At 39.6% G+C, this 14804-nt stretch overlaps 2 protein-coding genes across 5 annotated transcripts in view; both read left to right on the top strand.

Moving 5' to 3' along the window:
* Positions 1-954: 954 nt before the first annotated feature.
* Positions 955-14804, top strand: part of hoxc10a (homeobox C10a) — a 53780-nt gene continuing 39930 nt past the window's right edge. For all 4 annotated transcript variants that reach the window (XM_034208875.1, XM_034208876.1, XM_034208877.1 and 1 more), the window contains exons 1-2: positions 955-1795; positions 3515-4793. In XM_034208875.1, the coding sequence (XP_034064766.1) occupies positions 1093-1795; positions 3515-3792 (981 nt within the window). In that variant the 5' untranslated portion in view covers positions 955-1092 and the 3' untranslated portion in view covers positions 3793-4793. The remainder of the gene's footprint in view (positions 1796-3514; positions 4794-14804) is intronic.
* On the top strand, positions 4820-13919 carry hoxc9a (homeobox C9a). The gene is given in 3 exon segments (XM_034208883.1): positions 4820-12065; positions 13115-13165; positions 13168-13919. Coding segments are annotated over 3 exon segments (786 nt in total). The 5' UTR covers positions 4820-11521; the 3' UTR covers positions 13359-13919.

Genomic DNA, 14804 nt, shown 5'->3' with positions numbered 1-14804 from the left:
AATAACAAATATCCTTATAGGCCCTTCATCCACTGGCGCACAGATTCCACAGTCTAGTTAATATTGTGTTGCTCATTTCAAGAAGAAAAGCAGTTTAACAACCGTTTGCGGCTTCTTGAGTAAGCCCAGCCCAGTCTAGTTAAAGTTAACTAATTGGTCTACCAAGATCTAATATGTTTGCTTGTTAACGAATTCTATGGTGTAATTCTGTCGGAGTAGTAAAGTCATATGAATAAAATATAAATAATCCGAAAGTCAAAAGAAAACACCTGACCGAAGTAAACGGTTTTCGTAATAATTAATCAAATCAATTGTTGTAAATATTAAAAAGGAAGACAGTAACACATTTCAAAAGATAATATAATCCTATTTTAACTGGTTAGGCAAAAGCGAACCTTTTTTATTTAGAAGCTACTCCACAATGTCAAGGGTTAAACCTAGTCTGCAACGACTTTTTTCAATTAAAAATTCATAAAGTACTTCGCATTTCTGGTATTTCTGTTAATATTTGTTTTAATAACACACCTGCGTGCAACTTACCTTTCTAAATCGGTGTCAACAACAGAGCAAATCGACCAAAACATACAAAAACAGACACGAAATGCACTCTCAAATGAATACTCCTCGATGGCTTCTCCACGTCGCTAGCGCAGTGAAGAAAAGACACGTTTTCTTTCAAATCAAAATAAGTTCTTAATTAACTTAAACCGAATATATTTTTGTTAGCAAAAGCCACGTAGGAAATGCCTTAGAAAAATCCTAGCAGTCGCCCTTTGTTCCCCTGGTGTTGGCCTGCTGTCTTGGCCAGCGTTTGGTCGCTGGGTGGCGCTCTTGCTCCATTAAAAACCCTCCAGCTTCTCCAACTTGACCGAGCTGACGTCACGTCAGTCTGGAGCATCAAGGCCACTTCCACGACGCTATTGGCCTAGAATTCACATGACATGTCTCCCAGCATCCATAATTATCTTACTGATATTTTTGCACCCCCCTCCAAAAGATGTCAGCATCCTACTGTCCTTATTCTCCAGGAGAAATCCCGTAGTTCAGACTCAGTGGAACACACTTAACGATACCGTGTTGCCAAATGCAAAAATGTCATGTCCGAATAACATAGCTCCCGGTAACTTCCTGATGGATTCCTTAATGGGAGGATCATCTTCCTTCAGAGGTGAGGGTTATTCCAGCAACCCCGGGATGTACATCCACACAGCTGCAGAGTACGGATATTCAGTGATGAGAAACATTGGGAAGGTTGGACCATCTTCACTCCCCAAAAGAGACGAGGTTCCTCCGGGCGGTGTGTCGCTCAGCGGCTTCCAGGATGCGTCCTACCTGTCAACACAGCTGGCCACATGGACCCCAGGCTCAAAAACCAGTAGGGACGAACAACCTGTTGCCCAGTGTTTACAACCCTGCTTGTTTCCAGCGGGCAACGTCAAAGAGGAGGCGTGTTGTTGCCTCTATCAGGATGACAGCAATAAGGCCAAAGAGACAACAGACTCGGCCACTTACATCCGGCTCGGAGACAATAGCTCCCGGCCTGAGCAAACCGCCTCGTCCAGTGGCTGTTTCCAGGTGTTCAACGGAGAGAGGCCGCAGCAAGACGAGCAGCAGTTCTCCGGCTTCTCTCTTACCCACTTGGCGACATCTGTTGACTCAGAATCGACACTAAATTGCAGTAAATCGGCGCAGGATACAGCGAGAGAGGTTTTAAACACAGATGAGAGTCAGAGCAGGAAGGAAGAGAAGACCAAGAGTGACAGCTGCTCAGATAACTCGGACGGGGAATTAAAAGGTAGACGACTTTACCCCCTCCTCTTCCTCCTACCTTACGTACACTCTCACACACATACAAAACGTCCAAAAACAATTTTCACACTTGCATTAATTGTATCAGTGCTGTGCATGCTGTGTTGTGTCATGACCATGCAGACTTGTGTTTAAAATCAGTCATATTGGCTGTATGGGCATTTGACAGGCCTGCTTGGCAGGGGTTATGGTTCCCGTGGCATTTAACACCTTTCCTTTCATTTGAGAATGTGAGATGCGCAGTTATCGTCGAAATAAACACGCTCACACGCACGCACACACGTTATCACATTATTTGTTTCTGTTACATTGGCCAATTACATTGTGAAACTTAACTATTTTAACATTTCCAATTTTACCCATCAAAATTGTGGTATTTAGCTAACGTAAAACTATACAGCTTAACTCCATCAGAAAAAAATCTTTGTAAAAATGACCTTGTTTTTTTTAAAACCGCAGAGAACAATTCTCCCTTATTTTATTCATCAGAAATACATTTGTAATTCGCTGTACGGATAATTAACGATAAATCAGTCCCATTTTTAAAACATAATTGTCCACGTCTGAGACATTTTCTTTCATGATCATTTCCTTCATGCTAACAGCGGCTCAATAAGATTCGGGCACATTTGTCTTCTTCCATTTGAAAAAATTACGAATATGTACTTTAGCAATAATAACTTTATTAACTTTTTTAAATAGTTTTTTTTAGTAAACTGCAACGATTGGTTGATAATAATTAAAACCCACACACACCTCACACACACATTTAACCGTTAGAATAATTGTTGCCATTAGACTGCCCTTATAATGGATGCTAGTAATCTATGCTATGAAATAAGTTCACCCTTCTGCTACCTTTCTTTAACTCTTTTTAAAAATGAGTTCCAATTTCATGTGTAATTTGCGAAAAAGACATGCATGCAATAGGATCTGTGTGTGTGTGTGTGTGTGTGTGTGTGTGTGTGTGTGTGTGTGTGTGTGTGTGTGTGCGTGCGTGCGTGTGTGCGTGCGTGCGTGTGTGCGTGCGTGCGTGTGTTATATTACCGAATTAAATGTTTGTTAATGATTATGTTTGGGCCACACACTGAGTTTTCACATTAGTATAATTATTACTGCAACCTGCATTGTGTGTGTGTGTTTCTGTTTCTGTTTCTGTGTGTACGCCTCTGCTTGTGTACGCAAAAGGGGCGTTATTCCCTTGAGCCTGCAACCTAATCAAGAAATTACCTGCTAATACCGACATAACTGTTTTGCTCAATCTGATATTATGCTACAGAGACTTTGTTTTGTTTGGGATGAACCTCCAAAAAAAAAATTGACTCCGGCGTGCAAAGGTAATAACATTTTATGGGAGTCTGAGGTCCAACACAGACAAAAGAAGTGCTTACACACCCTAGCTTGATTTGATCTAATTATAGCTGTACATCACACAAAGGCAATTTGAAAGCAGTAGGAGTTGAAGCAAAAGCTGGGATGTTCGACGTTGTTCATTTGTTCAAGGGAGAGTGTCGGAGGGTCCACACTGGTTAGTCTGGTCTTCTAAACTATTTTGATCCAGATCAACGTTAGTGAATGGGCATGTGAGATATGGGCGTGGACATAGCATCTAGCGTACTCATGGAGGCTGCATGATTTCTGCACAAAATTACTCTCCGGATTTGGCCACATTTGTTCATCGTTGTCTTTTTTTTTGCTCCGGTAGATGATTTATCCGCGGAAAAGACACCGGGAAGCTGGTTAAAAGCCAAAAGTGGAAGGAAGAAGCGCTGCCCCTACACAAAGCACCAGACGCTGGAGCTGGAGAAGGAGTTCTTGTTCAACATGTATCTGTCTCGGGAGCGCCGCCTGGAGATCAGCCGGAGTATCAACCTGACCGACAGACAGGTCAAGATCTGGTTCCAAAACAGACGCATGAAGCTGAAGAAGCTTAGCAGGGAGAGCCGAGAAAGGGGGCACAATGCAGTTTTTAACTATTCCTGAGGACATTTAAACCACACATACACTCACACACATACACTACCCACACATATGCATTTACATGACAGGTATATACAGACATGCATGTGTAATCTTATGCATTCAGTAGGCTATCATATGCTATCTATCTAATTTATATGCACACTTACACGCTAAACATACACCGAACACACATTCACATATCCACAGCGTATACCTTGAACTCGCTGCAGAGTGAACACTTGCAACAGCGTTGGAACGATGAGGTGCAATTACCTTCCGATGATAATTATAATATAACATGAAGCAAACGAAAGGAGGAGGCAATACCAATCAGTCTATAAATAACTCTTGGCATTTAAGCAGTTTTATTTCGCTGAGATATAATGAATGTTAAGCCACTTGTGCCGCTTCTTCGTTGGCGTCTGTTGCTCTGGCATAGCCGTGCAATGTAATGTGCATGCACAAGACGATATGAAGCTCATGGCAAACCATTCAAAAACAATAAAAGGAGGGGGAAATGGAAAGGTATTACCAACTTTGTCCTTCCCCTGGCATAGTGGTGCAAATGAGAGGGAGGGAGAGACACTGCGGATGAGAAAAGGTAGATCATGGCAGTTTTAATAGAAGAGAGAGACCATAACGTTGATTTAAATATTATCCAGGTGACCACAGTAAGTCAAGGTCATAAAATTATAATGTCAGGTTCGCCCTGGAAAGCGTTGGGGGTGGATTTTATGATCTGCAAATATAATGTGCTGCAGCAGTAAAGATGCGTGTAAAGGTGTGTGGAGGAAGGCTAATTCACACAGCAGAGACTGCAATGTGCAGGATCCAGCCGGGGCGCTGGGCTGGAAGAAGCAGCTGCCTCCACCCAGGATAATGGATCTTCATGGGAGCAGGAGATAAGAAAGATGGTGGATAAAAGGGACCGCGACGGCTGCAGGAACAATAACAACAGGCATCACGGCAAACACGTGGATAACTAAACACACCGGGAAAGCGTCTGTAGGAAGCGAGTGAAGGTAGGACTCACATTTGATGTAATATTGTTGTTTCCTGTTTTGGAAAGTATGCCACATCTGTCACGGGGAGCTTGCTTGACAGCTCTTGTGCACGCATGGTGCACGCCTTCACATGTCGATAGTTTATAAGTTGTTGATCAATCAGCGCTGCTGATCTCCGTTTTATTTCTCTTCTCCTCTCCTCTATTCTGCTTTTACAATGCTGGTTGATTCATATTTTTGCTTTATGTTTCTGGGTATACAAAAACATTGTATTTTCTCATATTTTGTAACTGCCGAATTACTTGCTGTGGTGTGCTGCTACTGCGCTAGTTATGGGTTTAGAACAAAAACACTTTAAAACTGATGCTGTTTTTATGAGCAAACGAGTAAAGGCATGCCGAGCTATACAAATTGTTATTAGAAAGTATGATATCTAGCGCTTGTGGATCATGTTATGTTTTATTGTGTTGGTACTCGCCTTTCTCTTTGTGCTGAATAGTGTTAATCCTCTCTTGGATTTTGCATATTGTCCTTTCCATGGATTTTAAACCCCTTTACGCGAAGCTGAAGCGTGGTTTAGGTAGTTTCATGTTGTTGGGGTTGGCTTCCTGGCTCGGCAACAAGAAACTGCCTTGATTACGTCAGTTCGTCTTCATCAAGGGCACAATTTCCGCTGAATTACCCCTCACCCATGTCCCCGCAAATAGCATTGTAAATGAACTGAGCTGCAATACCTTGGACAGAGACGCTTTCTTTCTTTGCTGTTATTTTGTGGCGGGCTGTAAACCCTTCCGAGGCTCTCAGAAGGAGAATAGGTTGTAAACAACATGGGGTAAAGTTTTAGACTGCGTTGTATTGCATCTGTCATCACTGGCTGTCTGCTGTGGTTTAGTGGTTTCAGCTGCTTTATGATGATCTGAATAGAGAGATGGGTTGATACCAGTAGATAGATGCCACATATTTGACTCTTTCAATTATCTGACAAATTAATTAGACTCCACAACAGGAAATGGATGCGTATTGACATTTCCATCATTGTATGTGTTTGAGCATGTCTTGTTCCTGTTAATGCTACTCTGCTGCTTTAAATGTTTTATTCCAAAATGTCGTGCAATTAAATGTTTCACTTTGTTGCAGTGTGAGGTGGTGTACAATTAAAAAATATTTGATACTTTATTATTTTAAAATAATTTTTACTTTGAACGTATTTTTTTCTCACAAATGTCAACACACATAACAACACTTACACTCGCAACAATCGTCCCATTAGAAGTCACATTTTGATAATTGAGGCCTATTGGATTTCTCTTCAGGAAAATTCCTGCAAACATTATTTTTGCACATCAAGCAGTTTAAGTCGACGTGTCATGCTTTAGGTGTCCTTTACCTTGTTTAATGTTTGCATTTAAACTTTCTCTTTTTATATTGCTTTTGCACGAACCTTTATCGGGCTGATGCTGCGTTTATTTTGTATTTAGTTAAATATATTATATTACCCTGATTCTTATCAATAAAGAAACAACAGTTTTAAGATTTTGGCGGAGTGTATAGATAATAATACTTCTATCTTCTTTTGATTAGAATAGCATCACTGATATTGTAGTCCAATAGCACTAACTTAATTGATTAACGGAAAATAACATATATATTGTTATCGATAGCACGTCAGTGAGCCACCAACCAATACAAGTATAGGCCTAACTTTATTTAAGCCTCGCCTCATATTTCCATTTGATTATTAAGATAATTGATGTAGGCCTACTAACCAGGAGTGGATTAATATCGGCCATTATGTGAAATAAAAGTCCTCAGAAAGTGATGAGTTTATTTTTAAAAGGAAGAAAACGTAAAAGGTCTGTTTGTGTGTCGCAGTCAGCATTTTTCCTAAGGCAGTCCAGTGTTTATCCTGGTCACAATTTCCCCTTGTTTTCTCAGCCCCCCTCCCCGTAGTGCAACTGGAAGAGACAGTCTGGAATCCAAAGTCACTTTCATTCAGCTCAGTGAATGAGGGTCTCCCTTGGAATGCATCACTGACAAAGACTTTACAGCGCTGGAAACAGCCCCGAGAGCTGCGCAGATTCACCCTAAAACCATATACACATAAAGCCATTTATTTCACTTTGTAGTGGCGCACAGGAACTAAAGGCTTTAGTCAGCCACTTCCTCCGGACAGCTGAAGATGTGTTACTGTCACTGATCAGACATGAGCCAAATATTCTAACCGCTTTACTTTTTTTTCTCTATTTTGACATTATTATTATTAACTTTATTTTAGGATATATGAGGAAGTTATTGTTAGTTGAAACTGGCGATCAGTTGTGCAGCAGAAACAATACTTAGCCATTTTTTAAAATTCTAAATCAATGGATTATTATCACTTGCCGGTTTGACTTACTTCGCCTCTTTAATTAAGAAAAACTTTAGGACCAAAATGCAAAATGTGCGGCAGTCATCACCATGAGGATATCTTCAGGCCTATTGATCAGCATTATTTCTCAGCACATGTGTTGAAGAGGGAGGGGTTTGCTTTTTAGGACAATCTCAATAAATAAACTAGGAGCAGTGTTATGATGAAACTGTTAAATGCAGCGGTTATCGAGGACATTGATGCTTCAGTTTGGATTACAAGGTTCTGCTGAGCACATGGGTCTTTATAAATAACTTTTCATATCGACTTTGAATTTTTTATATGTAGAGTTTCAGCGCGTATAATATGATCCAAATGCTGCACACATTTGTATTTATTTATTTGGTTAAATTGCACCGTGAGCTTGTTTTAAGAGACTATTTGTTTCTTGTGTGCTTTAATGGGAAAATGCTGTGACTATTTCTCGGAGGAAATTACACTTAATATCTTCATTATTGACAGTAGCTAAATAATACGCCTCCGCCCTGCATGTCGTCAAGCTAGCAAATATGACCGCACGTGTCTGAAGTCATGTTGCAACGAACTAAGAGCTTACATTCTTTGTTTGTTGTTCATGTAACCAGCAATCACACAAACGTGTTGTGAGGACGGAGGTGAAAACAAACAATGCTCAGACTCCCATGGCAATGAAGATAGATACCTTAACAGGTGTGTTGGTCTTTAACAGCATGTCGAGCTGTTTCTTTATCTGTTTTATGATTATAATAGTAGGCCTACAAAGAGAAATCTGAAGCATGTGATAATGTCACATTTGAACATGCATATGCTACTGGGCTGGTCTGAGGAATGGGACTTGTTGTTTAATCTATTTTCAGATTAATCATCTCAATTGAAGCTACAATTTTCAATAATTATATTTGTTTGCATGTTCACCCTATAAACCGATGTAGGTGAAATAAGCAATTAAACCGAAATTATATTTAATATGTAGATCTAACGGCATATGTCCTAAAACACTACTTTTTGCCAATACATCCAAATTCAAACACCACTGCACTACGGCGGCGCTCATGCAAAAAGACTTAGTCTTACTTTAAATGTTTTTGCCCGTTAGCGTCGACCATATGTATATAGGCAAAAAGCTTTATAACTTAATTTAAGTTTAAACAGAAAAAACATTGTCAACCTCAGTAAAGCTGTGATCATGCGATAAGTAGCCTATACTAATATATTTTACGTTATATTGCACAAGAAGAGTTGTCTATATTAAAATGTGTGTATGTGTGTATATCAAGAGAAAAACCGAATGGTATAGCTGAGTAATATGAGAGCCAGTTTCAAGCATTGTTATTGGCATCAATTGATTAGTTGGTTATAAGCTTATGAATGAATTTGCATTTGATCAAATCCAGCTCATCCCTGATCCCGTACATTAAAACCAGAAGCCATACGTGAATATGAAAACACAAAGTGCTACATATACTTTTTGAGATTAAAAAAGCCTATAGGCACATTTGTGATTTGGTAATGTATGTTAGAAATGGACTTGCATTGACTATACGATCAAACACCTCATCTAAATGCAAATCATCCCAACTTTGTATGGTTTGTCTTATTCTAAACGAGCACTGTTGCTTTATTTCTCAATTTACATGATTTATTTTCATACATAACTGATACTGGATTATAAATGTTTAAAACAAAATTGTCTGAACAGTGCTTTTGTTTGCCAAATAAGGCTGGTGTGTCGGGGAAATGTTAAAGAAGAAGTTAGATACTTAGATATTAAATACACAAATGTAGCGATGCAAAAAAGATTTTACTGCCGAAGAAATGTTGCAAGTTCACTTGTATTTACGGAGAACAACAGTAAAAGGCAGACCTATCAGAGATAAGAACCAACAACAAAGGAATATTTAATTATGCATTTTTTTATTGTAGCACAACACATATCACATATGGATAAAAGAGTTGTAAGACATTGTAAGAAACAAACATTCTCACTTGTTATATATCTCTCTCTCTCTCACACACACACACACACACACACACACACACACACACACACACACACACACACACACACACACACACACACACACACACACACACACCAGAGTCACACAAAGGATTATTAAATGGATTACTTTGGACATAGATACGAGCTATATAACGTTTTTATATGACCATATGTTATAGTAATAAATGGCCACCATGCACATTTGTGTTCTTTTTTTATGGCAGCTGCAGAATAAATGGACTCTTGAAAAATCGATTGTAAGATTTGCTTATACTGAACGGCTGTTTTTCTTTGAACATTTGGGGAAATGTTGGACTAGCCGCAGACTTGCGCATTCATCAACGCTCACCAGGACGCCGTTTGGTGTTAACCGGGTTAAGGTCTGGCGTCTGGCCTTTTACATTTCATGGTTGAATCTGAACTCAGCAGCCATGACAAACATCGCACATCCTAACGCGTATACTGATACCATTAAGCATAATGGATTCGAAATATTAAGTATTATGATAATTTCCATGTGTAAGTATGAATTTGAACTGAAGTTCAATTTAGTCTGCAATAAATTGTAATGTCATGTGACCCTTGTAGCTTGGCGATGACAAAGGGGAGATTTGTTTTCAAATCCTGACTTTACAGTTTTTATTTTCCTACAAAGCAAGTAATTATCACTCGTAAATTAGGGTTTATTTTTGAAATTAGGTCCCTGACTTAACTGTCATTTCTTATTTATGGAACTCAGTGCACTCAGTTTCAGTTAATGTGAACGTAGCGAATTGTAGTTTGTTAGGCAGCTACTGATTTCACTTTTGGAGGTCTACACATTCATATTTAGCTCCATATTTAGCTAAATTTAAAGTTTACAATCATTAAATTCCGTTTTTGTACTACTACTAATCCAAAAACACATCTAATGGCAATTAATGGTACTCTAATGGCAATTACGCACATCTATAGGCTACATCACAAAAACAAATGGCCTAAAACACACATAAACCAGATAAGATCCGCAAGAACGTCAGCATCACAGTTTCTTAAAATGTGCAAATTCACCAAAGTCACCACGTCACAAAAATATGATTTGTGCATCTTTTTGTATTTATAATGCATCAACTATTTTGTTTTGGACCTCATCCTTAATTCAAATGTGCATTAAACCACAATTAGTCTGATTTGTATTACCTGTGACATTAGTATAAATTATATTGGTCTTTTGTTGCCTTGCCGCTGCAACCCAATGTTACATGTTGCAATGTTGGATGTTTCACAGACTGACTGACAAGCTACACTGTATCGCAGGGAAAAACAGTAAATTCCTGCCATTAGATACAATAGTAACATTATCCCTGTTATGAAAACATTCATAGTTAGCCCTTTAACGAACCTTTTTACCTCCTCTGCTCTCTGCAGTCTTCTGTTTCCTGTCTTCGGCCTCTGTTTCATAAGAATCGTTTCACATGCATAACGTGGTGGTGGTTTTATGTTAAGCGAGGAACTCGGATGCAACCTTAACGACACGTTTATGAACAATCAAATGGTCCTCGTTAAAATTTATTGATAGGCATAAAAACATGGACGGTCACTCGCCGAATATAACCCGCTGTAGTGGGCTGCTTGTCAGGAATCCAAATCCCCTCCTCTCCTATCTCCGCAGATCCCATTTAGAACATGGTTGGTCTGTTGCGTCCTCGTTAAAACGGAGCAAACTTAATTGTTGGTTTATCCTGCATCCCGTATTATGATTACCACTCCCGTCTGTCGAGTCTATATGTAGCTACTGTGAAGCCTTCTCTCTCTATTAAGAAGTACACAGCATTCCACCGGAAGTTATAAACCCTTCACTGTATAAAATGTGCTGCTTTGATAAAGATAAAAGGCGCAAACGATTCAATAAACACTTTAATGTTGTAATACTATCCATTGGAATAACACGGGGCTACGGATTTCACCAGACAGAGATTGATTACACCATCAAATAGTGCCTTGCTCGGGTTTAGACGTAATGTGCGCAGGTCTGTGCTGCGACTAGATAAAGGTCCACTATTAGCTCTACAGAGGTACATTTCCTTATAAAGAAGCATGGTTGTTAAAGTTACCTCTAATACGTCCGAGAGAGAGCAAAAGAGCACATTCTTTAATCCGATTTATGTGCATTGGATCCGAGGATAAGTGGCGCATTGATCCACTGTACAATTTTTGTGGGGGTAAATATAATCACGTGTCGGTGAGGCAGCCAATCGCAGCCAGACAAGCGTTGAGAAATAATTACCTGCCTTGATTGTTCTATGGCTAGATAAAAAAAGTACACATACACTCCATATAATAATCGGATGCATGTAAAAGAGTCGGGGAAGCTTCGACATGTCGACCACGGGTCCCATAAGTAATTATTATGTGGACTCCTTGATCAACCATGAAAACGAGGATGTCCTTGCTGCAGCTCGGTTTTCGGCTCCCGGTTCTCACCCAGCCGGCTCTCGCACGACGTCCCTAGTAGCGGAGTGTGCCGACTATCCTTCCTGCAGCTTCGCACCCAAGCCTCCCGTCTTCTCCACCTCATGGACCCCTGTACACTCCCAGTCCTCAGTGGTTTACCATCCATACAGTCACCAGCCTCACTTAAGCACAGACTCGAGGTATATGCGGTCATGGCTGGAGCCGATATCAGGCGCCCTGCCTTTCCATGCCTATCCGGGGAACAGCAGGCACTTTGGGCTGAAGCCCGACGCCTTTCAGGAGCACAGAGCCGCGGAGTGTCTCGGCTCCAGTGGACGTACCTACACGGATTATCTGTACTGCTCATCCACTGACATGCGAGACAAGGCGCTGCAGAGTATCCCTTCTCCCGAGTCGGAGCTCATGGCTTCAGGGAAACATAAAGAAGAGAAGCCGGAGCTAGATCCGAGTAAGTTCAAGCTCCATACGGTCTTTTACAACCGGGTGGGAGTTTTGGTTTGAAAATCTGTCAATCTGCTTTTGACGTGAAGCATTTTAACGGCATGCATAAAGTAAAATTATAATCTGTTTCATCCCCCCTTTTAATCTCAGCCCAGAGTAACCTCTGCTAGGGGGAAAGCTTTAGGAACTATAAAAGACAAACGCTACTAGGCTAATATTGGGGCTATAAAACCAGACGGGGTTGTAAACATGGACTCAAACCTACAGGAAGACGTTGAATTTGGAAGGCTATTGCATGATGTTAAAAACATACAAGGTGCTCTCTTTAAGCGAGCGACATACACTGACATATGAAATAATATTCATCAGTAAATGCTTTATGATGCAGTTTTACGACCATATTTTGACCCAGTGCCATTACACAAGGCACATGCAGCCCTACAAGATGACTTTCAGTCCTTATATTAAAGGCCCGTCTTCTAAGTGAAAGACACTGTTAGGCTCTATTTTATCCCCAGTAATGATGTGCATTATTCCCCCACATAATAATGATAATAAGATGCTCGACTACATATAGTTGCATATTCTTATGGGTCCAAAACTAATTCACATGACTCTTCCAGCCAACTTGAGGAATGTAGGGACATATTGGAGGACTTTCACCACGGACCTGTAAAGGCTTGAACCACGGGCCATTTTATGGGCCAATAAAGTGAATAAGCGCATTGAGTATTTTACGACGGTGTTACTCACAAGTCAAGGGGACAAGGAAGCAAATCAGTGTAAGGTTGGATAGTCTGAAGCTAGAATACTTCCTTAAAATGTTTACTATCAGCTAAGCTACAATGGTAAACATCAAAGCTATGTTTGATTTGACATGGTTTTTAATGATTGCACATTGGAATTAGCCCACATGAATGCTGTAAATGCAGAGGCACATTTTCAAATGCTCAGCATAATGTGGTGTTCATTAGTCATTGCTTACGTGTTTTAAATGTCCCACGTTGTTGTTCTGTCTTTGTTATTATTAATATTATATTATGGTTTTAATTGCAGATAACCCTGTGGCAAATTGGATACACGCACGCTCCACGAGGAAGAAGCGATGCCCTACACAAAGTACCAGACTCTCGAACTGGAAAAGGAGTTTTTGTTCAATATGTACCTTACTAGAGACCGCCGTTTTGAGGTCGCTAGGGTCCTGAATCTGACCGAAAGGCAGGTCAAAATCTGGTTTCAGAACCGGCGAATGAAGATGAAGAAAATGAACAAAGAAAGGAACGACAGAAAAGAACAATAATGTGGACTGCAGTCACAACACAACAATAATAACCACTAGTCACATGGACAGCACAGATTTACCAAATCAACCTTCCCAATCTCTTCATATTTATAGTTGGATTGTTTTATTAACCTTAATCTTCGAAACTGTTTGATGCTGATTATGTTATTTTCCAGTTTACATTTACATGTCCACCGTATAAGAAAAAAGAAAAGAAAAACTTCTGAAGAGATAATTACATTTTGCTTTCACTTCGAAATACCTTTGTGTTTTTTGTAAGAGAAATTAGTGCAGTTTAGACACGTTACAACTGTCTGAAGAAAGAGAATACTTGAATTCTTTTGAATTTCACAAATCCATAATTTATGATGTAAATGTTTTCTCTCTTGTTTATTTCCTTTGTACTTTGTTGTGCAAGTGTAGTATTTTGTACAGACACAGAGCATCTGCGACCGGACTTGTTTGTCTTGTATTTTGTGATAGTTGTTGTATTTGTGCATCTCTTTTTTTATTGTAGCTAACGAGTTTAACTATAGAGTGTAGATACAGACCTCTGCAAATATAAACTTAATCACTAAATTGTTGTATGCTGTGTTCATTGTGACTTAATGATATCATGCATGTAAACGCATATTGGTTGGGCCTTTTTAAGAACAAACTGAATCTCATTCAATATCAGTTTAAATGTGTTCCTGATTAAAAAACTGCAGAAAATCTAATTACCAAATCACTAATTGGTTAAGCGAGATATTGCAAACAGAGAGTATGCTAAATAAGTATGCCATCGCAATTATTCGTCTAACATGTTTTGCCCGACGATCATTGCTCCAAATACAGCTAAGGCCTATAAGAGATCTGCCACCGAAAATAATGGTGAGGTCTAACATATGTTGTCAGCGAGGCTTTAAAAAGGCTACACTGTCTTAATGTAGCTTTAAACTGGGGCTTAATTATCCTTATTTAATCCCCAGCCACGTACATTTAAAGTTGAACATATATTTAGGTAAAAGTGCACCCACTACGAAATAAAGGCACAAATAGCCGTGTCTGGTCTTTTAATGGGAAAACGAGTTAAAAGTTAATTTCTGCTGTTTTGTGTACGTTTTTTCAGACACAATTAATCTGCAGCCATAACAACTAGTTTACTTCAATCGTACACAACACCTTCTGGATCAGGCATGTGCGATTTGTTTTATTGCTCCATGCCATATATGCCTTTGTGTTTAAAGCTGTGTGTGCGTTAGTCCCATTTCAGAGAACGCGTTGGTATATAATAAGTATATTTCTTCATAAATAACCTTCTAGAAAATATTGTTAGATTTATAGTTGTATCCTTTCGCCAGGCCCACATGGCGGTCTCAAAATCTGGGTCTAAATTTGAACATTTGAGTGTCGAAGTGAGAGACAATTTCCCAAGTCTCCCATTTGTTTCCTGGGATAGGCCTAAATTGCCTTTTTGTGGTG

Source organism: Gymnodraco acuticeps, unplaced genomic scaffold (assembly GCF_902827175.1).
Source record: "Gymnodraco acuticeps unplaced genomic scaffold, fGymAcu1.1, whole genome shotgun sequence".
Lineage (NCBI taxonomy): Eukaryota > Metazoa > Chordata > Actinopteri > Perciformes > Bathydraconidae > Gymnodraco > Gymnodraco acuticeps.
The sequence above is the reverse complement of the archived record's forward strand: the minus strand, read 5'-3'. Positions and strand labels throughout refer to the sequence as shown.